The sequence below is a fragment of the Leptopilina heterotoma genome, unplaced genomic scaffold (assembly GCF_015476425.1).
Source record: "Leptopilina heterotoma isolate Lh14 unplaced genomic scaffold, ASM1547642v1 Lhet_219, whole genome shotgun sequence".
In the NCBI taxonomy this organism is placed as follows: domain Eukaryota; kingdom Metazoa; phylum Arthropoda; class Insecta; order Hymenoptera; family Figitidae; genus Leptopilina; species Leptopilina heterotoma.
In genome coordinates, this window is record NW_025110936.1 from 331,158 (window position 1) to 358,932 (window position 27,775).

At 26.5% G+C, this 27,775-nt stretch overlaps 2 protein-coding genes across 9 annotated transcripts in view; one reads left to right on the top strand and one right to left on the bottom strand.

Moving 5' to 3' along the window:
- Positions 1–27,775, bottom strand: part of LOC122501958 (calcitonin receptor-like) — a 314,998-nt gene that overhangs the window by 150,702 nt on the left and 136,521 nt on the right. The gene's annotated exons all lie outside the window — the stretch shown is intronic.
- Positions 137–27,571, top strand: LOC122501946 (UDP-glycosyltransferase UGT5-like). Its single transcript, XM_043611743.1, has 5 exons — positions 137–1,531; positions 4,330–4,758; positions 7,940–8,171; positions 8,480–8,705; positions 26,461–27,571. Exons 1-5 carry the CDS (start codon positions 1,112–1,114, stop codon positions 26,750–26,752), a joined length of 1,599 nt encoding a protein of 532 aa, XP_043467678.1. The 5' UTR covers positions 137–1,111; the 3' UTR covers positions 26,753–27,571.

The following is a 27,775-nucleotide window of genomic DNA, read 5'->3' on the forward strand; positions in this document are numbered from 1 at the left end:
TTATTTAATTCAACAATTTGTAAATAGCGTCATAAATTATTAAAATTAATTTTTAATACAATTTCATGTTTAATTTATAATTTATTAATTATTTTCAAATCGATGGAAATTTTTCAATTATTTTCAAAAACCGATACAAAACTAGTTTCACTAACTCCAATTAATAGTTTGAATTGATCGGTTAAGGATTTAATCATTGATTAAATTTTAATCAGTGTTGGTGAAACCGGCCCTAAATATATTCACTAATCGATAGAAAATTCAAAAAACAAATTTTAGTTTTCTTTATTTTTTATTTTTAAATTTAAACTAAAACAAGTTTTAGTTTATTCTCATATTTTTCAAAACAGAAGATATGAATAAATTTGACGTAGAATAAAATTGATTACAAAATTTTCAGTGAAAACAAAAAATTCCCAGTTTGTGTGTGAACTTGACATTGATTATCATTTTCTTAAAATTAATAATTAGAATATTCAAATAATATTTTCCTCATTTGAAGCTGCGTTTGAGATACTGAGTGTATAATAATCTTATCGGAATATAATGAGTGTTTTTTTTTGTATATAACTGAATAAATGTTTTATTTTTGTAAGAAGGGGAAATCTCGTGGATAGTTTAAAGCGCAAAAACTTCTCTTTATTGAAAATAAATCTATAGTAATGTAAGAAGGAGGAGATCGAAAGCATTCTTGTGTTACGAATAAGACAAGTTCCTGTTTCTCTTCAAAAATCCAAAAGATTCGTTTTTCAATAAATAATTTGTTCTTCATCCAAATTTTTTAATTTTAAGTATTCATATTTACCATATACCATATTTTCAAATAAAAATCTAACTTTTCTATCGTAGATTTTTAAAGTAAAGCAAAAATTTTTGATAAAAAAATAGAAGTAGTAGTGGAAAAAAGGGATCAAGTGAAAACAAAAGGATTTATAAAGTAAAGCAGAAATTTTTGATAAGAAAAAATAGAAGAAGCAGTAAATAAAAAAGGCATCAAGTGAAAACCAAAAATTTGTAAAGTAAAACAGATTTTTTTCATAATAAAAAAATAAAAGTAGCAGTTGAAAAAAAACAAGTGAAAACAAAAAAATCTAGTGTTAAAAATAAAAAAATGCGTCTTCCAAGTTTCTTGTGCTTCACATTATTTTGTGTTACACTGAATTTCGAACTGAATAATGGCTATCGAATATTGGGAATATTTCCATCGAATGTGAATAGTCATTTTATAATGTTCGAAAAATTGATGAATGGCTTAATTAAGAAAGGACATAGTGTGGATATAATTAGCTATTTTCCACTTAATAATCAACAAACCAAGAACTACAAGCACATTAGCATTCGTGACATTCTTCCAGCTAAACAAAATAATGTCAGTTTTCAAAGTTTCATAAAGCCAATGAGAAATATGTTTTGGATAACATTGGTGGCTGACGATATTGGACATAAATTTTGTGACATCTTTAAACAACAATCGGTGAATGATTTGATTAATAAATCTTCTCATGCACCATACGATCTTATTGTCACCGAGGTAACATTTTGTAAATACCAGGGCTCGAACCAGTGAAAGTATTTAAAAATACGGACTTTACGGACCAAAAATTAAAAATTACGATAATTATGATAATTACGATAATTTCTCAAATAACAGAAAATTTTACTTAAAACTAAAAAATAAAATTTTTTCATAACTATAAAACATGAAGAAATCGATAACTCCGAGTCTTCGGCTCGGAGTAATCGATGTCTTCATGTTTTTTAATAATTAAAGATGACCGTGTGATAAAATCATTATTTTATATTATAAGAATATTTTTACTGCTACTTTTTCAAAATTATTATCATCATTTCAATTCAATTATTATTTTCTACAATTTTTAACCAAAATTCTACTCTAAATTCTCAAAAAGAACTTTTAAATACATTTCTTTACAATACAATTTTACATGAAATTTCGATTATTCGAAAATTCTTCAATTAAATATATTGCAAAAAATAAAAAATTCAATTAAACTTTTTCAAAAAAAATTAATTCTACAGAATTGTTGATTAAAAGTATAAAAAATTCGAATTTATTTTCAAATCGATGGAAATTTTTCAATTATTTTCAAAAACCGATACAAGACTAGTTTCACTAACTCCAATTAATAGTTTAGATTGATCGGTTAAGGATTTAATCATTGATTAAATTTTAATCAGTGTTGGTGAAACCGGCCCTAAATTTATTCACTAATCGATAGAAAATTCAAAAAACAAATTTTAGTTTTCTTTATTTTTTATTTTTAAATTTAAACTAAAACAAGTTTTTCAAAATTCAATTATTGCAAAAAAATTACGCTACAATGCTTTTAATATTATTCAATTATTATCTCAAATTTTAACTGAAATTCATGTTTAAATCAATTTTTATTACAAAATTCAACGAGAATTCAAAGAAGTTTATTAAAATTTTTGAAAATAATTAAATTTCTGTGAAGAATTTTATGAAAAATTTTAAAAAATAATTGAATTCCTTCTAAAAATGTTGCTATTTTTTAAAAGAATTGAATTTTTGGAAAGAATTCTGTTATTTATGAAAACATAATTCAAATTCTTTCCAAGAAAAAAATAATTGAATGCCTTCAAAAAATCGTTACTTTTGAAAATAATTGAATTTTTGAGAAGAATTTTGTAATTTATAATGACAATTAAATTCTTGACAAGAATTGTATAACAATTTTTAAAAATAATTGAATTTCTTCGAAGAATTTTGTAAAAATCATTTTTAAATAATTTAATTCCTATGCTAAGAATTTTGTTCTTTTTTAAAATAATTGATTTTCTTACGAAGAATTTTGTTATTTATAAAAATAATTGAATTTATGTCAAGAACTTTTATTAAAAGTTTTGAAAATAATAAAATTTTTGTGAAAAATTCAATATGAAAATTTTAAAAAATAATTGAATTCCTGCTAAAAATGTTGTTATTTTTTAAAAGAATTGAATTTTTGTAAAGAATTCTGCTATTTATGAAAAGATAATTCGAATTCTTTTGAATAACTTTATTTGAAAATTTTAAAAATAATTGAATTTCTGCGAAGAATTTTATGAAATTTTTGAAGATAATTGAATGCCTGCTAAAAAAATTGTTATCTTTTAAAACAATTGAATTTTTGAGAAGAATTTTGTTATTTATAATGATAATTGAATTCTTTCCCAGAATTATATTACATTTTACAATAATAATTGAATATCTGCGAAGAAAATTATGAAAAGTTTAGAAAACAATTGAATTTCTGCGAAGAATTTTATGTAGTGTTTGAAAATAATGGAATCATGTTAAAAACTTTGTTATTTTTGAAAATAATTGAATTTTTGCGAAGAATTTTATTATTTATAATGATAAATAAATTCTTGACAAGGATTGTATTACAGTTTTTAAAAATAATTTAATTTCTTCGAAGAATTTTATAAAAAATTGTTTACATAATTTAATTCCCATATTAAGAATTTTGTTCTGTTTGGAAATAATTGAATTCTTACAAAAAAATTGGATAATTTATAAAAATAATTGAATGCCTGCTAAAAAATTTGTTATTTTTGAAAATAATTGAACATCTGTGAAGAATTTTATGCAGTGTTTAAAAATAATTGAATTCCTCGTAAAAATTTTGTTATTTTTGAAAATAATTAAATTTTTACAAAGAATTTTGTTATTTATAATGATAATTAAATTCTTGACAAGCATTGTATTGCAATTTTTAAAAATAATTAAATTTTTTCGAAGAATTTTGTAAAAAAATTTTTACATAATTTTTTGAAAAATTTTTTTGAAATAGTGTATATTGAATTCAGGGAAATTTTTGAAAATAATTGAATTTCAGAGAAGAATTTTATTATTTATATAAAGATAATTGGAGTTTTGACGAGAATTTTTAAAAATTTTTGAGAAAAATTGAATTTCTATGAAGAGTTTTATTACTTTTGAAAATAATTAAATTTCTGTAATTATTTCTAACTTTTTTAAAATTTCCAAAATTATATCATACAATTTACGAAGTTTTCGTCCTTTTTCAAATTACGGCCTTTACGAACCTTTACGGGATTTACGGACCTAGTTCGAGCCCTGAAATATTTATACAAATTTTTAAATTAATATTTGTAATTCAATTAACATTTTGAAATTAATAGATAGTTCTAGGTCAATTAAAATTTTGAAATTAATATTTCTAATTCAATGAGCATTTCAAGAGTAGCATTTTGAAATTAGCATTTTTAATTTAATTAATGAAAAAATAAATATTAATATTTTGAATTCTAATTCTTCGATTATCCTTTCCCCTACCACAGCTATTTTTTGCACCATGTTATTTCGCACTCGGTCGCCATTTAAATGCGCCAATTGTTGCAATGTCAAGTAATGCATTATTTGACTTCATGAACGATCCATTCGGAAATCCAATAAATCCCTCATTCGTACCATCGGGAATGGTGAATTATTCGCAAAAAATGACATTCTGGCAAAGAGTGGTCAACACAATTTACTCGAATTTCATGAAAATTCTATTCAATCACAGTATCAAAATACAGGACAAATATGTGGAAAAATATTTTGGACCCGGTTATCCAACTGTTTATGATCTGCAGAAAGAAGTTGCATTGATTCTTGTCAATTCACATTTTATATTACATGGAATTCGACCAATAACGCCGTCAATCATTGAAGTTGGCGGAATGCACATAGAAGAAAAAGAAGAAAAAGAGAAAAAATTGCCGCAGGTTTTTACAATATTATTTTATAAAAAAAAAAATGAGAAATACGAGTTGCAATATAAACATAATGAATAATGGAAAACAAAATTCATAAACAATTAATTGTAGTAAACAGTTGATGACAATAATTGTTGCTATAAATAGTTCACTATCAAGGTTGCCACAAAAATTTAATTTTGTTTCTCCCTGACTTTTCCCTGATTTCCAGAAAATTTTTTCACTTTTTTCCTGACCCTGAAAATTATTCTGATTCACTCCAAAAATTATTAAATTTTCAAAAAAATTTATTTGAATTACATTTATTTACGAATTTTTTAAGTTGTAAAATTATTCAAAAATATCAATGATTTTTTTTTTTAAATAAATATTTAATCATTATCTATTATTTTTCTATAGGAATTATGATTTTTAAATCCAAACCTTCTGAATTTCAATAACTTTTGAGAATAATATTATAAAACATGAAGAAATTTAAGATGACAGTGATAAAATCATTATTTTATATCATCAGAATATTCTAACTATAAATTATTGTACAAAAAATAATTAAAACTCTGCTGTAAGTTTTGTTATTTATGAAAGTAATTGAATCCTTGAAACGAATTGTATTAAAAATTTTTTTTAAAGAATTGAATTCCAGTAAAAAATTTTATTTTTGAAAATAATTGAATTCCGGAGAAAAATTTTATTATTTGTGAAAATAATTGATTTCTTATGAAGAATTTTATTCAAATTTTTTTAAATAATTGAATTCCCATTAAAAAAATGTATTATTTGTGAAAATAATTGAATTCTTAAGAATAATTGTATTGAAAATAATTGAATTGTTTAGGAAAGTTTTATTAAAATTGCAATTTTATTAACTACATCTTGTAAAGAACTTTGTCAACATTTTTTTTAAAAATAGAATTTTGAAAGGAAGTTTACTTAAATTTTTCGAAATAATTGAATTTCTCAGAACTATTTTTTTTTATTTTCTAAATATATTTGAATTCCTTCGAGAAACTTCATTAAAAAATTGAAAATATTTTAAAAATAATTCTGTTATTTATGAAAAGATAATTAGAATTCTTCTCAAGAACTTTATTTGAAAATTTTTAAAATAATTGAATTTATGCGAAGAATTTTATGAAATTTTTAAAAATAATTGGATGCCTGCTAAATAATTCGTTATTTTTGAAAATAATTGAATTTTTGCGAAGAATTTTGTTATTTACAATGATAATTGAGTTCTTGCCCAGAATTGTATTACATTTTACAATAATAATTAAATATCTGCAAAGAAAATTATAAAAAGTTTAGAAAATAATTAAATCTCTGCGAAGAATTTTATGGAGTGTTTGAAAATAATTGAATCAGGTTAAAAAGTTTGTTATTTAAGAATTGAATTTTTGCGAAGAATTTTATTATTTATAATGATAAATAAATTCTTGACAAGAATTGTATTACAGTTTTTAAAAATAATTTAATTTCTTCGAAGAATTTTATAAAAAATTGTTTACATAATTTAATTCCTATACTAAAAATTGTGTTCTAGTTGAAAAGAATTGAATTCTTACGAAGAATTTTGTTATTTATAAAAATAATTGAATTTTTGTCAAGAACTTTATTAAAAGTTTTGAAAATAACAGAATTTTTGTGAAGAATTATAAGATAATTTTTGAAAATAATTGAATTCCTGGTAAAAATTTTATAAGTAATTGATTTTCTGCGAAGGATTTTATAGAAAATATTTGAAAACAATTGAATTCCTGCGAAGAACTTTGTTCTTTATGATAATAATAATTTAATCTTTCTGACGAATTTTGTTATTTATCAAGATTTTTGTCTTTTGTTTATGAAAATAGTTAAATGTTCACGTAGTATTTTATTAAAAAAATTTTTGAATAATTGAATTTTTTTGGAAACTTTTTTTGAAATAGTAGTATTGAATTCCTGTGTAGAATTTTATTTGTGAAAATAATTGAATTTCGGAGAAAAATATTATTTTTTATGAAAATAATTAATTTCTTGTGAAGAATTTTATTCAAATTTTTCTAAATAATTGAATTCTTAAGAAGAATTGTATTGAAAATAATTGAATTGTATAGGAAAATTTTATTAAAATTGCAATTTTGTTAACTTAATCTTGTAAAGAATGTTATCAAACTTTTTTTAATAATATTTAAAAGAATTTTATTTAAATGGTTCGAAATAATTGCATATCTCAGTACTATTTTTTTTAATTTTCTGAATATATTTAAATTCCTTCGAGAAACTTCATTAAAAAAATTCAAAATAATTGAATTGGTGAGAAGAAATTTATAAAAAATTGATAAGTAATTGAATTCATGCAAAAATTTTTATTAATATTTTATTTAAATAATTGCATTCTTTTGGAAAATTTTATTAAAATATTAAAATATTATAAATAATTGAAATCAGGCAAATTTTTGAAAATAATTGAATTTCTGAGAAGAATTTTATTATTTATAAAGATAATTGAAATTTTAATGAGAATTTTTAAACATTTTTTTAACATAATTGAATTTATGCGAAGATAAGTTTAACACTTTTGAAAATAATTGAATTTCTGTAGTCAGTTGTTCTTTAAATTTCTATTTAATTTTAAATTCATTAAAAATTGATATTTTCTATAATTTCAAATTGAAACCATTGAAGTTCATCTATTTACGAAGATTGTAAACGCAACTCTTCTGAAATCCAATTAATTTTGAAATTTTTAAGTAAAATTATTCGTTAAATAATTTATAAAAAATAATTTTATGATCGTTGTTCAAGAATTAAGTTATTTAAACAGATATTATTATTAGAAATAGAAAAATTAAAGGGTTTGTATTTGAATTTTTTGCAATTTCATAGTTTTATGAGTCAAACAAAAAAAGACACCAAAATTCAGAATTTTCTTATAAATTCAAAAAATTTTATTTTTTCCAATACTTTTAATAAAAATTCCTGAATTCCCTGACCTGTGGCAACCGTGACTATAGAAAACATTATTTATAAATAAAAGCGAAGTGTAAAAAAATTATTGACTACATTAGAAAAAATTTATTTGAGTCAAATAATAACCGAATTATTGGACCCACATAAAAATTGTTATTAAAACTAAAATATTTATTTTAAATATACAATAAAAAAAGTCTTTAATCTTTAAATAATAATAAAAAAAGTAATATTTAAACAGGAAATAGAAAAATGGCTCGACGAAAGTGACGCTGGATGTATTTATGTCTCCTTCGGATCAATGGTCAAAATCGAATCATTCCCGAAAGAAATTTTAAACCACTTTTATACAACTTTCCGAAATATTAAGCCTGTTCGAGTATTAATGAAAATTGCAAACGATAAAGAATTACCTCCTGGAATGCCAGAAAATGTAAAAATACAACCATGGCTCCCACAAATTCAGATTTTAAGTAAGAGACTTCAATAGAAAATTTCGTCCCTAAAATTCTGAAAATTGTTTCTCTTTTTTTCGATTTTGCAAAGAAAATATTTTTCGACTCTCAACGTCGACAGAACTTTATGGACAATTTTATTTTACTCAGTAATTTTTGAAAATATTTACATCGGGAATAACTTTGTTTCAAAAGTAGATTCATTTTAACGTTCAGAATTTATGAATCAAAAAAATCAAAAAAAAAAAAAAAATCAGAGAAAACAAATTTTCTTGTATAAAATAAAAACAAAAAGATAAATAAACAATATGGAATTTTCATTTCAGAGCATAAAAATACTAAAGCATTCGTGACACATGGTGGCTTAATGGGAACAATGGAAGCAATTTACTACGGAGTACCTATGATTGGAGTGCCTTTATTTGGAGATCAACATTCCAATGTGCATCACTATGAACGAGAAAAAATCGCCATCTTGATGAAACTAGAAACTATTAATGCTGATCGATTCACGAATGCTATTCAGAATGTTTTAAATACTCCACTTTACAGGTGAGAAAAAAAGAATATTCCTTCCTCTCCTCACGAACTTTTTCATTCTTATTCTATTTCATTTATTTTCTACCTCAAATCAATTTATTTAACTCAAACAGGGTGGCCATTTTTTTCCTAAAAAAATTCATGCGGTCATGAATTATTTTTCCCGGTCATAAAAAAATAACTCTGAAAATAAATTATTCCATGAAAGATTGAAAGAATTATCTGATTTTTAAACAAAACTTTGACTTCTTCCCAAATCCTAAAAATATTTTAGTATCTAAAAATAATGGAAACTTCAAAATATGTTTATAATACATTTTTTGTGAATATCTTTATGTAAATTCATTTGGAAAAATAGATTTTTTGAAATAAATATTTCATTATTATCCATTTTAATCAACTTTTTATGGTAAAATTAGCAATTTTAAAAATAAAAGAATTTAAAAATTTGTAATTCAAATTTTTGTTTGAAACACTAAAAAAATCCAATTTTGGAAAAATTACAAATAATTGCAGAAATTCAATTATTTTCAAGAGTGATAAAATTCTTCTCATAAAATTCAATTATCTTTCAAATTTAAAAAAAATTCTCGTCAAAATCCCAAGGAACTTTATAAATAACAAAATTCTTCCCCAAAGTTCAATTATTTTCAAATCAATTTCAAATTCCCAAAAATATATACTTTATTTACTCTCCCTGCTTACTTATGCAGGGTTCGAGGAACCATGATACAAAAATTCTTAACCTAATATACAATCTCTTAACCTAATATAATTGCTTAACCTAATACAACAATCTTATTTCCTAATTATTCGCCAGTGCCGGGCTTCCGTTTCCCGTTCCATTTGGCTTCGTCAATTTTTAAAACTTATTTTTAATTCGTTCCCACCCTCTTTATTTTTAATTTATTTTACTATTTGTTCTCATTTGTTCCAATTCATTCATCCAGTTCTCACCTTGCCCATTCTCATCCAGTATCCATCTTATCCTTTCATCCACACCCTTTTCATTCTCTCCACCACTTGTACATCTATCCAACACATGTTCCCAATCCTCCAACTCAAAACCACACACCCTACACAATCTCTCACTCTCATCCATCCAATACTTACATTCAAGCATTCCTTCTCCCATTCTAAACCTTATCATTCTGTTCCATCTCTCCTCCTTTTTTCTTTTTAAATATTGAGGTATATCACTTCCCCTTACCAACCTGTACCACCTATTATATTTCGAATTCATTATTCTTTCCCACCTCTCTTCCTTATCTTTTTCTTTCCACCCCTCTCTCGCTTCTGTCCATTTTCTATCTCCCCCGATCCCTTCTTTAATTGCCTCCATTCTTTTAATCTCCCACCTTGACATTTCCTTCCTTCCCTTCAGCTCTCTTTCTTTCACTTGCAACCAGCACCTTCGAGTCCAACTACACCCTCCACCCTGTCTTAACTTTTCCTCAAAACTCCACGCTCTGATTCTCTGTCTCACTCTCATTTTCTCTCTCCCAACTTCCTCTCTTAACATGTACCCTGGACAGTTTCCACTCACACCCATAACCCATCTCAAATATTTTTCATGCATACTTTCTACTTTTTCCATTTCCATCCATCCCCATACTTCCACACCATAACTCACCACCGACCATACCAACGTATCATACAACCACAATCTCTTTTTCCAGTCGTTTTTAAACCTTCTCTTACCTATTCCCCACACCTGACCCATTATCTTATTCGCTCTTTCCACTCTTCTACTTACATTCAACTCATGCCCTCCACCATAATGAAACCAAAAACCCAAATAACAAAATTCATCCACTTCTTCAGCCACTCTTCCATTCAATCTCCATTCATTCTGCTTTCCGTCTTTTTTCTTCATAAATCTCATCACCTTAGTTTTTTCCACATTTATCCATAAATCTTTCTCTCTCACATACTTTTCAAATTCCTTAATTAATAACCTCATTCCTGACTCATTCTCGCACATCAATACCACATCATCCGCGTAAGCAAGTGAGTAAATTCTACCATTACCCAAAATTATCCCCCCTTTTCCTCTTCGTTTCAACTTCTCCTCCAAATCCGCCATTAACAAACTGAAAAGAACAGGGCTTAGAGGGCAACCCTGCATGAGACCTCTACCCAGCCAGAACTCTTCCCCAATTGTTTCTCCTATTCTAACCTGCGCCCTCACATCCGTATACATTTCTTTAATCCTTTCTACAATCCCATCTTTAATCCCTCTTTCCTTTAGTGATCTCCACAAAATACTCCTGTTCACAGACGGAAACGCAGCCTTAAAATCTACGAAAAGAGCTATTAATTTGCCCGCCTTCTCCCGCAGTTTTCTATTTACTAAGTAATTGAGGGTATATATATGGTCCATGGTGCCCATACCCTTCCTGAACCCAGCCTGATTGTGTGGAATACCTCCTTTTTCCTCAACTTCTTTTTCCAATCTTTTTCTGAGTACCTCCGCATATACCTTATAACTCACTGGCATTAAGGTAATGCCTCTGTACTCCTCTATTTTCTATCCTTCCCCTTTTTTGACCAGCGGTACAATCAGGCCCGTTTTCCATTCCTCCGGCCATCCATTTCCTTTCCACACTTCGTTGACTACTTCCCATATCACCCTTCTCACCTTTTCTCCCCCATATTTTATACCCTCTCCCTCCATCTCATCTTTTCCCACCGCCTTATTCCTCTTCAGCTTGTCTATCGCATCATCCACTTCTTCCCTTGTCACCTCTTCCACATCATCCTCTCTCAACATTCTTCTTCCTTCCCCTCTCACTTTGTATCCCGTTCCCCCACTCATGTCCATGAAATACCTAGTCCACTCCTCTATTTTAATCTTCCTATTTATAGGTTTCCCCTTCTTCCTTTCTTTGTTTATTACCTCCCATTCTTTACCTTCTTGCACTGCTTTTTCAACTTCCTCCATAAACCTTTTCTTCTCCATTTCTCTTTTTTCTTTTAATAATTTCTCGTGATCTTTGTGTCTCCTGTTGTATTCTTTTTTTTCCATTCCACCGTTCCTCCATTCTTTTATGTATCCTTTCATTCTTTTCCTACTCTCTTCACATTCATTGTCCCACCATTTTCTATATCCTAACTCTTGTACTTCTACATCCCCCATTTCTTTTTTCACCTTATCAATCTTGTCTCTTATTTATGAGGCTGAAGTCCGCAACGTTTTAAAAAACGAATGACACAAAAAAAAGAAACAAACTAATTCGCCCCACAGTAGCGATTTTTCTCTTCATATCACTTCATTATATCCAAAAAAAGACAAAATATGAATTCTCAGCACCCTAAGCCCTTCGAAACCCTTCGTTTATTTGTCAAAATTTACCAAAAAATTAAAATTTTTTTCATCAAATAAATAAATGGCTCAACAGTAGAAATTTTTTTGCATATACTCATTCCATAAGGTCTCAATAGTGTGTAAAAAAATTTTCAAGGTCCTAGGCCCTTCGCGACCCTTCGTTCTTTTCCATCAAAATTCTATCGAAAATTTTTAATTATTTTTTTTTCAAGTAAAAATGGCTCAACAGTAGAAATTTTTTTGCATATATTCGTTTTATAAGGTCACAATAGTCTGCAAAAAAAGTTTAAAGGTCCTAGGCCCTTCGCGACCCTTCGTTTTTTTCCATCAAAATTTTATTGAAAATTTTTAATTATTTTTTTTTTTAAGTAAAAATGGCTCAACAGTAGAAATTTTTTTGCATATATTCGTTTTATAAGGTCTCAATAGTCTGCAAAAAAAGTTTAAAGGTCCTAGGCCCTTCGCGACCCTTCGTTTTTTTCCATCAAAATTTTATCGAAAATTTTTAATTATTTTTTTTTCAAGTAAAAATGGCTCAACAGTAGAAATTTTTTTGCATATATTCGTTTTATAAGGTCTCAATAGTCTGCAAAAAAAGTTTAAAGGTCCTAGGCCCTTCGCGACCCTTCGTTTTTTTCCATCAAAATTTTATCGAAAATTTTTAATTATTTTTTTTTCCAGTAAAAATGGCTCAACAGTAGAAATTTTTTTGCATATATTCGTTTTATAAGGTCTCATTAGTCTGCAAAAAAAATTTCAAGGTCCTAGGCCCTTCGCGACCCTTCGTTTTTTTCCATCAAAATTTTATTGAAAATTTTTAATTATTTTTTTTTTAAGTAAAAATGGCTCAACAGTAGAAATTTTTTTGCATATATTCGTTTTATAAGGTCTCAATAGTCTGCAAAAAAAGTTTAAAGGTCCTAGGCCCTTCGCGACCCTTCGTTTTTTTCCATCAAAATTTTATCGAAAATTTTTAATTATTTTTTTTTCAAGTAAAAATGGCTCAACAGTAGAAATTTTTTTGCATATATTCGTTTTATAAGGTCTCAATAGTCTGCAAAAAAAATTTCAAGGTCCTAGGCCCTTCGCGACCCTTCGTTTTTTTCCATCAAAATTTTATCGAAAATTTTTAATTATTTTTTTTTCAAGTAAAAATGGCTCAACAGTAGAAATTTTTTTGCATATATTCGTTTCAGAAGGTCTCAATAGTGTGTAAAAAAATTTTAAAGGTCCTAGGCCCTTCGCGACCCTTCGTTTTTTTCCATCAAAATTTTATCGAAAATTTTTAATTATTTTTTTTTCAAGTAAAAATGGCTCAACAGTAGAAATTTTTTTGCATATATTCGTTTCAGAAGGTCTCAATAGTGTGTAAAAAAATTTTAAAGGTCCTAGGCCCTTCGCGACCCTTCGTTTTTTTCCATCAAAATTTTATCGAAAATTTTTAATTATTTTTTTTTCAAGTAAAAATGGCTCAACAGTAGAAATTTTTTTGCATATATTCGTTTTATAAGGTCTCATTAGTCTGCAAAAAAAATTTCAAGGTCCTAGGCCCTTCGCGACCCTTCGTTTTTTTCCATCAAAATTTTATTGAAAATTTTTAATTATTTTTTTTTTAAGTAAAAATGGCTCAACAGTAGAAATTTTTTTGCATATATTCGTTTTATATGGTCTCAATAGTCTGCAAAAAAAGTTTAAAGGTCCTAGGCCCTTCGCGACCCTTCGTTTTTTTCCATCAAAATTTTATTGAAAATTTTTAATTATTTTTTTTTTTAAGTAAAAATGGCTCAACAGTAGAAATTTTTTTGCATATATTCGTTTTATAAGGTCTCAATAGTCTGCAAAAAAAATTTCAAGGTCCTAGGCCCTTCGCGACCCTTCGTTTTTTTCCATCAAAATTTTATCGAAAATTTTTAATTATTTTATTTTCAAGTAAAAATGGCTCAACAGTAGAAATTTTTTTGCATATATTCGTTTCAGAAGGTCTCAATAGTGTGTAAAAAAATTTTAAAGGTCCTAGGCCCTTCGCGACCCTTCGTTTTTTTCCATCAAAATTTTATCGAAAATTTTTAATTATTTTTTTTTCAAGTAAAAATGGCTCAACAGTAGAAATTTTTTTGCATATATTCGTTTTATAAGGTCTCATTAGTCTGCAAAAAAAATTTCAAGGTCCTAGGCCCTTCGCGACCCTTCGTTTTTTTCCATCAAAATTTTATTGAAAATTTTTAATTATTTTTTTTTTAAGTAAAAATGGCTCAACAGTAGAAATTTTTTTGCATATATTCGTTTTATAAGGTCTCAATAGTCTGCAAAAAAAGTTTAAAGGTCCTAGGCCCTTCGCGACCCTTCGTTTTTTTCCATCAAAATTTTATCGAAAATTTTTAATTATTTTTTTTTCCAGTAAAAATGGCTCAACAGTAGAAATTTTTTTGCATATATTCGTTTTATAAGGTCTCATTAGTCTGCAAAAAAAATTTCAAGGTCCTAGGCCCTTCGCGACCCTTCGTTTTTTTCCATCAAAATTTTATTGAAAATTTTTAATTATTTTTTTTTTAAGTAAAAATGGCTCAACAGTAGAAATTTTTTTGCATATATTCGTTTTATATGGTCTCAATAGTCTGCAAAAAAAGTTTAAAGGTCCTAGGCCCTTCGCGACCCTTCGTTTTTTTCCATCAAAATTTTATTGAAAATTTTTAATTATTTTTTTTTTTAAGTAAAAATGGCTCAACAGTAGAAATTTTTTTGCATATATTCGTTTTATAAGGTCTCAATAGTCTGCAAAAAAAATTTCAAGGTCCTAGGCCCTTCGCGACCCTTCGTTTTTTTCCATCAAAATTTTATCGAAAATTTTTAATTATTTTATTTTCAAGTAAAAATGGCTCAACAGTAGAAATTTTTTTGCATATATTCGTTTTATAAGGTCTCAATAGTCTGCAAAAAAAATTTCAAGGTCCTAGGCCCTTCGCGACCCTTCGTTTTTTTCCATCAAAATTTTATCGAAAATTTTTAATTATTTTTTTTTCAAGTAAAAATGGCTCAACAGTAGAAATTTTTTTGCATATATTTGTTTCAGAAGGTCTCAATAGTGTGTAAAAAAATTTTAAAGGTCCTAGGCCCTTCGCGACCCTTCGTTTTTTTCCATCAAAATTTTATCGAAAATTTTTAATTATTTTTTTTTCAAGTAAAAATGGCTCAACAGTAGAAATTTTTTTGCATATATTCGTTTTATAAGGTCTCATTAGTCTGCAAAAAAAATTTCAAGGTCCTAGGCCCTTCGCGACCCTTCGTTTTTTTCCATCAAATTTTTATCGAAAATTTTTAATTATTTTTTTTTCAAGTAAAAATGGCTCAACAGTAGAAATTTTTTTGCATATATTCGTTTTATAAGGTCTCAATAGTCTACAAAAAAAGTTTAAAGGTCCTAGGCCCTTCGCGACCCTTCGTTTTTTTCCATCAAAATTTTATTGAAAATTTTTAATTATTTTTTTTTTAAGTAAAAATGGCTCAACAGTAGAAATTTTTTTGCATATATTCGTTTTATATGGTCTCAATAGTCTGCAAAAAAAGTTTAAAGGTCCTAGGCCCTTCGCGACCCTTCGTTTTTTTCCATCAAAATTTTATTGAAAATTTTTAATTATTTTTTTTTTTAAGTAAAAATGGCTCAACAGTAGAAATTTTTTTGCATATATTCGTTTTATAAGGTCTCAATAGTCTGCAAAAAAAATTTCAAGGTCCTAGGCCCTTCGCGACCCTTCGTTTTTTTCCATCAAAATTTTATCGAAAATTTTTAATTATTTTATTTTCAAGTAAAAATGGCTCAACAGTAGAAATTTTTTTGCATATATTCGTTTTATATGGTCTCAATAGTCTGCAAAAAAAGTTTAAAGGTCCTAGGCCCTTCGCGACCCTTCGTTTTTTTCCATCAAAATTTTATTGAAAATTTTTAATTATTTTTTTTTTTAAGTAAAAATGGCTCAACAGTAGAAATTTTTTTGCATATATTCGTTTTATAAGGTCTCAATAGTCTGCAAAAAAAATTTCAAGGTCCTAGGCCCTTCGCGACCCTTCGTTTTTTTCCATCAAAATTTTATCGAAAATTTTTAATTATTTTTTTTTTCCAGTAAAAATGGCTCAACAGTAGAAATTTTTTTGCATATATTCGTTTTATAAGGTCTCATTAGTCTGCAAAAAAAATTTCAAGGTCCTAGGCCCTTCGCGACCCTTCGTTTTTTTCCATCAAAATTTTATTGAAAATTTTTAATTATTTTTTTTTTAAGTAAAAATGGCTCAACAGTAGAAATTTTTTTGCATATATTCGTTTTATAAGGTCTCAATAGTCTGCAAAAAAAGTTTAAAGGTCCTAGGCCCTTCGCGACCCTTCGTTTTTTTCCATCAAAATTTTATTGAAAATTTTTAATTATTTTTTTTTTTAAGTAAAAATGGCTCAACAGTAGAAATTTTTTTGCATATACTCATTCCATAAGGTCTCAATAGTGTGTAAAAAAATTTTCAAGGTCCTAGGCCCTTCGCGACCCTTTGTTTTTTTCCATCAAAATTTTATCGAAAATTATTAATTATTTTTTTTTCAAGTAAAAATGGCTCAACAGTAGAAATTTTTTTGCTTAAATTTGTTTTATAAGGTCTCAATAGTGTGTAACAAAATTTTGAAGGTCCTAGGCCCTTCGCGACCCTTCGTTTTTTTTCTTCAAAATTAAGCGAGCTTTATGGTCATGTTATTCAGTGGTCATGTGTCCCATATACTTTACTATGTGAACACGTGACTACTGAATAACATGACCTTAAGAAACAAGTTATTTCAAGTATACTACTTTTTTAAGGGATCGAAAACCTGAAAATAAAATTCTTAGTAGATGTATAGTAAATCAACCAGTTGACTAATAATGTATCATATAAAATAAACAATCAACCATTATAAAATTATAGTAATGTAAAAACTTGAATGACTTGAACTTGTTTTAATAGATTTTTATTCAACTTGGTAAAAAGAAGTTTTTATGATTGCTGAATAAGAAATTCTATGAAATTTTACATTGCCAAATAAATGAAATTGTGAAATAGAAGCAAATCTATTCAATTATTTTCTTTTGAAATGCAATTCAAGTTCTGTTTACATGTACCCCGAGTTTTTGAATTCTCGGGGTAAATGTGAACACTTGATTATTTATTAACTAAATTGACGAAAATTAAAGTCATTTTTTGTTAAGGCATTAATAAGGAAGAATTACACTGTAAAAAATAAATCTTACTTTCAGTCTCTTTTTGACTAAAACCGTTTACATTAGAAACATTTTTAACTAATTTTTAGCCTTAAGAGTAAATTATTTTAAGTCATAAAATTTACTTAATCTAGTTTTCTGCTTAAAAATTGGCTATTTTTCAATCATTTTGGTTTTAAGATGTAAACGGTGTTTCAGACTTTGTTTTTTCTGTGTACAAATTTTCGTTTGATTTTTTAAATTATTTTTATGCAAATGCGAGACAAAATATTGAAACAGCAAAATTTTGATTTTCAATCTTTTTTGTATTAACAAATAACTTATACTATGTCATTGCTAATTGTCAAAATAAAATGTTGGCAATACTCAAAACATCTTGTAGGTGAGCTGAGGTAAAAATATTGACGTCGTACTTATTTTTAAATTTCTAAATTTTGCTGAAATATCTACTGTTAACATTTACCCCAAATGACCCTAATTAAAAACATTTACAAATTATTTTCATAAATAATTAAAATTGCACAGGAATTCAATTATTAACAGATTTTTTATAAATTTTTTCCTAATAATTCAATTAATTTCATAAATAATAAATTATTATTATTAATTTAATTATATATATAGTTATTCTTAAAAATTTGATTAAAATTCGTCAAACCCCTTGATCACTTGACGTGGAATCGCTCAAATAAGAAAACTCATCGCAGAATTTTAATTATTTTTAATACAGTTTTGTTCTTGAAAAGTGTATTAAAATTCTTCGGAAGAATTTAATTATTTAAAAATTTGTTAATAAAAATTTTATGGGAATTGAATTTTAAGAAACATTCAATTATTCAATAAATTATTTATTTTTGTATTTAAATTATTGAATTCTCTTAGAATTTTCTAATAAAAAATTATTTAAATATTAACTTTAGTTAAAATTTTAAATAATAATTGAATATTAATCTTTTAAAAAGATTTCAATTAAAAATCTTTGAAATACTGAATTTTTCATACTTTTAAGTAACAATTGTATAGATTTATTTTTTGAAAAAGTTTAATTGAGTTTTTTCTTAAATTTTTTGTAGCTATTATTTTCTAAATTGAATTATAAACAAATAGATTTGAAAATTGTCAAAGAACTTTTTCGAAAATTATTAAAAATAATTGATAGAAGGAGAATTTTAGTTAAAAATTCTAGAAAATAATAATTGAATTAAAATGATGAAAATAATTTTAAACAAGTTACAGTAGCAAAGTTCTTTTAATATAAAACAATAATTTTATCTCTTGGTTTAACCGAGATAATTTAAGATAATATCTTAAATTATTATAAGATAAATAGAAATTAAATTATTATAAAGGGAGCATCCATAAATAACGTTACACGATTAGGGGAGGGGGGGTGGTTTAAAAATGCAACTGATTGCAACAAGGGGGGAGGTGGGTGATTTTGAAATGTAACGTTGCAAAATGTTTCTTAATATTATTATAAATTATTATTGTTGTGTAAATCATTATCAGAGTTAATTTTAATAAATAATAATAATATGGGTAATAAGAAAAATTACTTCATTAATCCAGAAAAATAATATAATTCTTATTTTTGGGGGTATAAGTCATTTTTGCAACGTTATATTTAGGGGGGGGGGTGTTGGTAATTTGCAACCAAATGCAACGAAGGGGGGGGGGGTAAAAAACCCGAAAATCAGTGTAACGTTATTTATGGATGATCCCAAAGGGAGATTTAGTGAAATTTTTATATCGATTTATTATCTATTTTGGGAAATAACAAACTTTATAAAAGAGTTGAGCGCGTCAAGCTAGCGAACATCTTTCTTTGTACATATTATTGTAGTTCACACTGACACGTTACTGCCTCTAGAGTGGTGTGCGCGCACACGTGCGAATCGCGTAGACGATTGAGTAGAGTGGGGATAAGCGAACGTAGTGAAAGGCAAGCGAAAGAGATTTTCGTTTCTGATGCCTTGGCGTGCTCTGTGAGGAGTGAGGCGGGACTTTGGATCCGATCGTGTGGCCGAAATGTACCGAGTACAACCGAACGGAGTATTTCACTTCTCTCTAGTTCTTACTATTCGGAACTCTACGCAATACTTTGTTTTGATCGGCGTATGCACAAACTCATACTTTTTTATTATCCAGCAATAGGAACGTCCACATAATTAATATGAAATTTTATTTTTTCAAATTTGTATTATTTTTTAATATTTAGTTAATATTTTACTTTTCCTTATTTACAAATTATATTTTGGAATTTTTTCTTTTCTTCTAAGTTTCTAATTTTTTAACAAATAGAAAATTTTGTACATATTATTCTTTTATTTATTCACTGTAGAAACAATTCACGCGCTAAAGTGCGCGGCTAATTTTTTATATACTTTTTAATATAAAATTATCAATTTGAAAAAAATCAAATTTAAAATTTTTTAATTCAAATGTTTTTTTTATGAAAATAAAATATAAATTTAAATATAGATTATTACTATTATAACCACAATAATTATATATTCTGAGACAGGGGGTTGAAGGAAAATTAAGACATTTCTATTAAAAGAACTGGAAAAAATTAAATTTTCAGAATTCATAAGAAAATTCGGAATTTTGTTTACATCATAAAACTATGAAATCACCGAAAGAATTCTAATACAAAACCTTCAATTTTTTCTATTTCTGACAATAATTTTTTTTTAAAAACATAAGAACAATCATAAAATTATTACCAATAATTCATTATCTACTACAATAATAAATTTCCCAAAAGAATTTAATAATTTAAAAAAAATTTTAATAAAATTATACTCGAACATTTAATTATTTTCATAAATTAATAAAAATTTCACAAGGATTCAACTATTAACAAATTTTATATAAATTTCTTCGCAATAAGTCCATTAATTACATAAATAACTTTCAGTATTTCGTAAATTCAATTATTTTTATAAAAAATACACTGAAGACTTGCTTATATGGAAATTGGTTATACAGAATGTGATGGCGCTGAAACGGGTTGAGGGGTGAAGGGAAGGGTCGTGCTTGACTCGATGTCAGTAGCGCACCTATCACTGGATTTTTTCGGCAGAGCAATTAAAGAAATTATATTAGGACCTTATGAAACGAATATATGCAAAAAAAATTTCTACTGATGAGCCATTTATTACTTGAAAAAAAAATAAATAAAAATTTTCGATAGAATTTGGAAGAAAAAAAACGAAGGGTCGCGAAGGGCCTAGGACCTTGAATTTTTTTTTGCAGACTATTGAGACCTTATAAAACGAATATATGCAAAAAAATTTCTACTGTTGAGCCATTTTTACTTGAAAAAAAAATAATTAAAAATTTTCGATAAAATTTTGATGGAAAAGAACGAAGGGTCGCGAAGGGCCTAGGACCTTTAAACTTTTTTTGCAGACTATTGAGACCTTATAAAACGAATATATGCAAAAAAATTTCTACTGTTGAGCCATTTTTACTTGAAAAAAAAATAATTAAAAATTTTCGATAAAATTTAGAAGAAACAAAACGAAGGGTCGCGAAGGGCCTAGGACCTTTAAACTTTTTTTGCAGACTATTGAGACCTTATAAAACGAATATATGCAAAAAAATTTCTACTGTTGAGCCATTTTTACTTGAAAAAAAAATAATTAAAAATTTTCGATAAAATTTTGATGGAAAAAAACGAAGGGTCGCGAAGGGCCTAGGACCTTTAAACTCTTTTTGCAGACTATTGAGACCTTATAAAACGAATATATGCAAAAAAATTTCTACTGTTGAGCCATTTTTACTTGAAAAAAAAATAATTAAAAATTTTCGATAAAATTTTGATGGAAAAAAACGAAGGGTCGCGAAGGGCCTAGGACCTTGAAACTTTTTTTGCAGACTATTGAGACCTTATAAAACGAATATATGCAAAAAAATTTCTACTGTTGAGCCATTTTTACTTGAAAAAAAAATAATTAAAAATTTTCGATAAAATTTTGATGGAAAAAAACGAAGGGTCGCGAAGGGCCTAGGACCTTGAAATTTTTTTTGCAGACTATTGAGACCTTATAAAACGAATATATGCAAAAAAATTTCTACTGTTGAGCCATTTTTACTTGAAAAAAAAATATTAAAGAAATTTTCGATAAAATTTTGATGGAAAAAAACGAAGGGTCGCGAAGGGCCTAGGACCTTTAAACTTTTTTTGCAGACTATTGAGACCTTATAAAACGAATATATGCAAAAAAATTTCTACTGTTGAGCCATTTATTACTTGAAAAAAAATAATTAAAAATTTTCGATAAAATTTTGATGGAAAAAAACGAAGGGTCGCGAAGGGCCTAGGACCTTCAAACTTTTTTTGCAGACTATTGAGACCTTATAAAACGAATATATGCAAAAAAATTTCTACTGTTGAGCCATTTTTACTTAAAAAAAAAATAATTAAAAATTTTCGATAAAATTTTGATGGAAAAAAACGAAGGGTCGCGAAGGGCCTAGGACCTTGAATTTTTTTTTGCAGACTATTGTGACCTCTAGTAACGAATTCATGTAAAAAAATTTCTACTGTTGGGCCTTTTATATATTTAAAGAAAAAAATTTTAGTTTTTCGGAATATTTTGACAAATTAACGAAGGGTTCCGAAGGGCTTAGGGTCTTGAAAATTTTTGTACACACTATTGTGACCTAATAAAAGAAATTTGTGAAAAAAAATTTCTACTGTTAGGCCATTTATTGATTAAAAAAAAATTATTAATTTTTGTTACAATTTGACTTTTAATGGAAGGGTTCCGAAGGGCTAAGGGTGCTGAGAATTCATATTTTGTCTTTTTTTGGATATATAGTAGTGATATGAAGAGAAAAATCGCTACTGTGGGGCGAATTAGTTTGTTTCTTTTTTTTGTGTCATTCGTTTTTTAAAACGTTGCGGACTTCAGCCTCATTCTTATTTTTATTATTTTATTATCCACTCCCTCTTCATCCTCCCACTCTTCCATTTCTCTCCGCATTTTTTCCTGAAATTCGCTTAGCCTCTTCACATTCCATTTACCCATTTTAATTTTCTTTTGTTTCCTAACCCCTTTGTACATTCCACTTCTTCCATTCCTATTCCCACCCCTTAATTCTACCACCAAAGGAAAATGGTCAGACCCTATTTCTCTACCTATTTTCATTTTAATGATTTCATCCCTACCCTTATCATCTGTCAACACGTAATCTATAACGGTATCTCCTTTTCCTCTATAGGTGAAATTTCCTTCTTCGTCTCCTCTCATATTTCCATTGGCAATGGACCATCCTTCTTCTTCCAACAATTGTAGAAGTCTCCTACCCTCCTCATCCACTTTCTTATGCCTGGACACTCTACTATATTTTTCCAGCTCTTCATCCCACAAACCACCCCCCAATTCCCCGGTCCATGCATTTAAATCCCCCCCAATTATTACCTTCTTATCCTTTCCTTTTTCCATCCAATCTTTAATTATTCCCCATCCCTTTTCTTCACCCCTTCTTCTATAAATTCCCACTATATCTATCGTTTCTCTACCTCTTTTAATACTTCTCACTATACAATCTTCGTCTACAATCGTGCAATCCTTTCTTACTTCCTTAACCTCTTTTCTTACCCCTGAAATAATTCCTCCTGATCCTCTTCCTCTTTGTCCATCTCTCTTCGCTTCCTGCATTTTCCATCTGTACCCTTTTGGTAATATCCTTTCTATTTTCTTCAAATCTTTCTTTTCCACCCACGTCTCGCTAAGAAACAACACGTCCCATTTCTCTATTGTTCTCCAAAATCCTTCGTCTTTATTTTTAATGCCACCTACGTTCCAAAACCCAACTTTTATTCCTGCTTTCTGTGATCTTCCCCAACTGCCCCCTCTTCCTTCCGAAAAACCTGCCCTCTGTTTCTTCTATTCCTTTCCTGCGATACGTTTCTTTCTCTTCTCCGTTCCTCCTCCACCACCTCTCCAGTTGTATCACAGACCACCCACTTAATGCCATTAACCCACAAACACTCTCTTCCCCGTTTAACTTCACTTCCCTTTACCCTCTCTTCCCATTTTTTCTGTTCTAATTTCCTTGAAATCACCCTCTCTTTCCACGTTTTGTCCTCCTCTATAATTTCTTTCCTACCTTTCAGTTTATATTTTGCCGAGATCACCTCCATTTTTTGCTCTTCATTCTCCAGTTGCACAATCCACACTTTCGGTTTCTCTTTATCCTCCCCTCCTACCCCATTCAATCCTATAATTTTTACATCCGTTCCTATGTCCTCTAGCACTTTTTGTATAGCATTTCTTCCTTCTCTTCTTACCACATTCATTCCTTTAATCACAATATTATTTTTTCTCTTCTCTTTTTCTGTCCTCTCCATCCATCTTGAAACCTCACTCATTTTTTCTTCCAGTACCAATGCTTCCTGATTTTTTATACCTCCTTCTGTCTCTGCCTCTAGTTTAGTAACCCTCTTTCTTAGTTCCCCTATTATTTCTCTTGACTCTCTCACTTCCTCTTTTACCATATTTAATTCCACTTCCATTTCTACTTCTATATCTTTCTGCCCTTTTTCTAATTTTTCTAACTTTTCGTACATTTTCTCCTTCTCTTCACTCCATTTTCTTTCCCATTCTTCACACATTTTCTTGACTTTACCTATTTCACTACTTAATCCTTAATACTTCATAAAAAAATAACTCTGAAAATAAATTATTCCATGAAAGATTGAAAGAATTATCTGATTTTTAAACAAAACTTTGACTTCTTCCCAAATCCTAAAAATATTTTAGTATCTAAAAATAATGGAAACTTCAAAATATGTTTATAATACATTTTTTGTGAATATCTTTATGTAAATTCATTTGGAAAAATAGATTTTTTGAAATAAATATTTCATTATTATCCATTTTAATCAACTTTTTATGGTAAAATTAGCAATTTTAAAAATAAAAGAATTTAAAAATTTGTAATTCAAATTTTTGTTTGAAACACTAAAAAAATCCAATTTTGGAAAAATTACAAATAATTGCAGAAATTCAATTATTTTCAAGAGTGATAAAATTCTTCTCATAAAATTCAATTATCTTTCAAATTTAAAAAAAATTCTCGTCAAAATCCCAAGGAACTTTATAAATAACAAAATTCTTCCCCAAAGTTCAATTATTTTCAAATCAATTTCAAATTCCCAAAAATAGTACGCAGACATTTAATTTATTATTTTCATAAATAATAAAAATTTCTCAAAAATTCAATTATTTACAAATTTTTTATAAATTTCCTCGCAATAATTCAATTATTTTTATAAATAATAATTTTTTTTGAAGGAATTCAATTATTTTCATAAAAAATAATTAAAAATTGTAGAAAATAACAATTGATATGAAATGATGAAAATAATTTTGAAAGAGTTACTGTAATAATATTCTTTATAATATAAAACAATGATTTTATCATTCGGTCATATTTAATTATTATAAAACATGAAGATATCGATCACTCCGAGTCTTCGACTCGGAACAATCGCTATCTTCATGTTTTATAAAAATATTCTTATAAGTTATTGAATTTAAAAAAATTTGAATTTGAAATTTTTGAAATTCTTAATTCCTCTGGAAAAATAATATTGCGATTAAATATTTATTTAAAAAAAAAGTTATTGATGTTTTCGAATAATTTTACAATTAAAGAAATTCGTAAATAAATGTAACAGCAGAACATTTTTTTGAGTAAAATTTTTCCCTTTATTTTCAAAAAATTTTAAAAATTTCAATTTCATTTTCAATTAAAATTTCTAATTGACAAATAGAATAGAATATGTAATGTTTCTTTTCCAAAAGAAAAGAATGAGTTTCTGAAAAATATTGTTATTGGGAAATATAAATTATGCATAAAATGGATATATTTCCTATTTCTTAATTATATTTTTTATAAATAAAAAGGAGAAAAATTTGCATAATAATTTACATCAGTCAAATGAAATTTGTTATAGAAAAAGCATATAATAAACAAAATTTATTTGTTAATCACAATTTTTTTATATTTTCTAATTTCAAATATTGTTTTATTATAAATCATGAAAAAATACCTGCATTTTTTCGATCTGTCAAACAATATTTTTTTAAAGAAAAAAAAAACAAAAGCATTTTTAAGAATTGCTACTGTAACTTATTAAAAATTATGTTTATAATTTCAATTCAATTATTTTCTAGAAATTTTAACTAAAATCCACTAGTTTACAAGACAATTTCATGAAAACTAACTTATTCAGAATTTTAAATTAAAATCTTTTACAATTCAACTTTTTTAAAACTTTAATTTGAAAGTTTTTTAAATTCAATCTATATTAATATTAGTATTAATTATTTAACATTCTAAAATATAGAAATAGTTGTTTATGATTAATTGTAAAAAAAAGAATTGATATTAATGCAAAATAGTTATTTAAAAATTTATTTTCTAAGAAAAAAATGTTATTTATTTTAATTTTTTATTTAGGTATACCTACTTTATTTATTATTTAAAATTTAATTTTTATAAATTTCGTATCACTTTTGTACAAATTAGTCTAAATTTTTACCAATTCAAATTTGTTTTGTGATAATATTATTGCAAAAAAAAAATTATAAATTGATTTAGGTTCACTATTTTATAGAATGTGAAATTTTTTTTCTTTCAAATTTTTTTGACGCATTTGTTTAAAATTTTGTTTAATTATTATTGTTAGAAATAAAAAGAATTTAAAATTAAATTTAATATTATCTTTTTTTAAGTCTGTTACGTTGGACAACAAAATTCATAACTTTTTTATAAATTTTAGAAACTGAATATTTTTCCAGTACTCTTGATAAAATTCCTCGACAAAATATAACGATAATTTTATAGAAGATCATTCAATCTTTTTTAATGAAATATAATTAATAAGTCTTAAAATAAATATTTCTTTTTTTGTGTCACAAAATAATCAGTGTTTTTAAAAAAAAATTTTCCAAAATCCTGGTCAAGAAGAAAATTTACTGTCATTTCCCGGATTTCATGGTCCAGTGACCACTCTGTTAATCAAACATTTCTTTCATTTTATCAGGGTTGCCACAAAAAATTTAATTTTCTTTTTCCCTGATTTCCAGACAAAATTTTGATATTTTCCTTGACCCTAAAGAATATTCTGATTCACTCTAAAAATGATTTGATACTCAAAAAAAAAAATTCTATTCTATTTCAGAACAAGGATAAGAGAATTATCCCAAATATTCAAAGACAGACAAAATTCACCACTGGAAACGGCAATATTTTGGGTTGAATTCATCTGTCGAAATGGAAATATTCTAAAATCGCCGGCCATTGATTTAGAATGGTGGCAAGTGCAACTTTTAGACGTTTATGGATTTATATTTCTTGTCATTTTCATTACTTTCTACCTTATCTATTCTCTTTCGAGAATTCTGATAAGATTTTTACGAAGACTGAAATCTCATAAAAAATTCATATCAGGAATTGCTAAGAAGAACATGTAGATTTTTCACTCTCTTTCACTCTCTCTCTCTCTCTCCTTCTATACAAAAAAAAATTACACAACTCTAGTCTATAAAATTTATACTTATACTCATATTAATTGTCTGTTTTATACAATAAATAATTTAAAAGGAAAAAAATTTGTATACTATAAATTTCTGTCATTATGCATAATTTAATATATAAATAAATTTTTACTACTGTAACTTTATCGTTTAAAAAAATTTTCTTTATCAAACAAATTATTTGTAATATTGGAATTTACAACTGCACGAAAATAAAGAAAAATTAATTTTATCTTTCTGCTTACGTAAATGCTATAATATTATTCGTTAAAAAAACTATTGTTTTTTCTTTAATCGTTGATTATAAACGTAGTGAACTTCATCGACGAATATAGTGTCACAATCATAATTTTTAATAATTTTAAATTTATTTTCTTCACTAACCATGCCTGAAATGTTTATATTATGTATGCGTTTTGCTCTAAGTTTTACAGAACTGTTCAGTAAATATAAATATAGCGTATACTTCTCTTATTACGTTTTACCGAACTATAAAGTAAAATTTTAAATATCAGTTAATAAAAAAAATAATAATATATAAATAATAATAATAACAATAATAAATAAAAAAATAATAAAAATAATAATATTGAATTTATGCATTGTATTGGCATTTATGCCTCCCCCCCCAACAATGCAAACGCTTTAAATCGTCAATTTCAGAATTTCTTGATTAAAAGATAGGTGATATAAAATGTGAACTAATAGTGTAAAATTCTTGATAAATAATAAAATGTGATTTTAATTTGAGTTCTACTCAAAGCAGCACATGTAGTTCTCAATAGTTATCAGTTATTTTTTATTCGTTTTTTGATAAAGTACTGTCACCGAGAGCATTTATTTCTTTTATAATCTTCAATAAGAACGAATGTATCATTTGAATTTTGTCGCAATATTCTTTTTCTTCAACAATAAAAAGAAATTTCTTTTTTGAAAATTAAGTCAATAAAATAAATACAT

What these genes read in the sequence shown, in the direction of transcription:
- LOC122501946 (XM_043611743.1), top strand. Translation starts at nt 1,112, where the DNA reads ATGCGTCTTCCAAGTTTCTTGTGCTTCACATTATTTTGTGTTACACTG. An exon ending in CCCACAAATTCAGATTTTAA is followed by an intron (nt 8,172 to 8,479) that starts GTAAGAGACTTC and finishes TTTTCATTTCAG; the next exon opens with AGCATAAAAATACTAAAGCA. An exon ending in TTAAATACTCCACTTTACAG is followed by an intron (nt 8,706 to 26,460) that starts GTGAGAAAAAAA and finishes ATTCTATTTCAG; the next exon opens with AACAAGGATAAGAGAATTAT.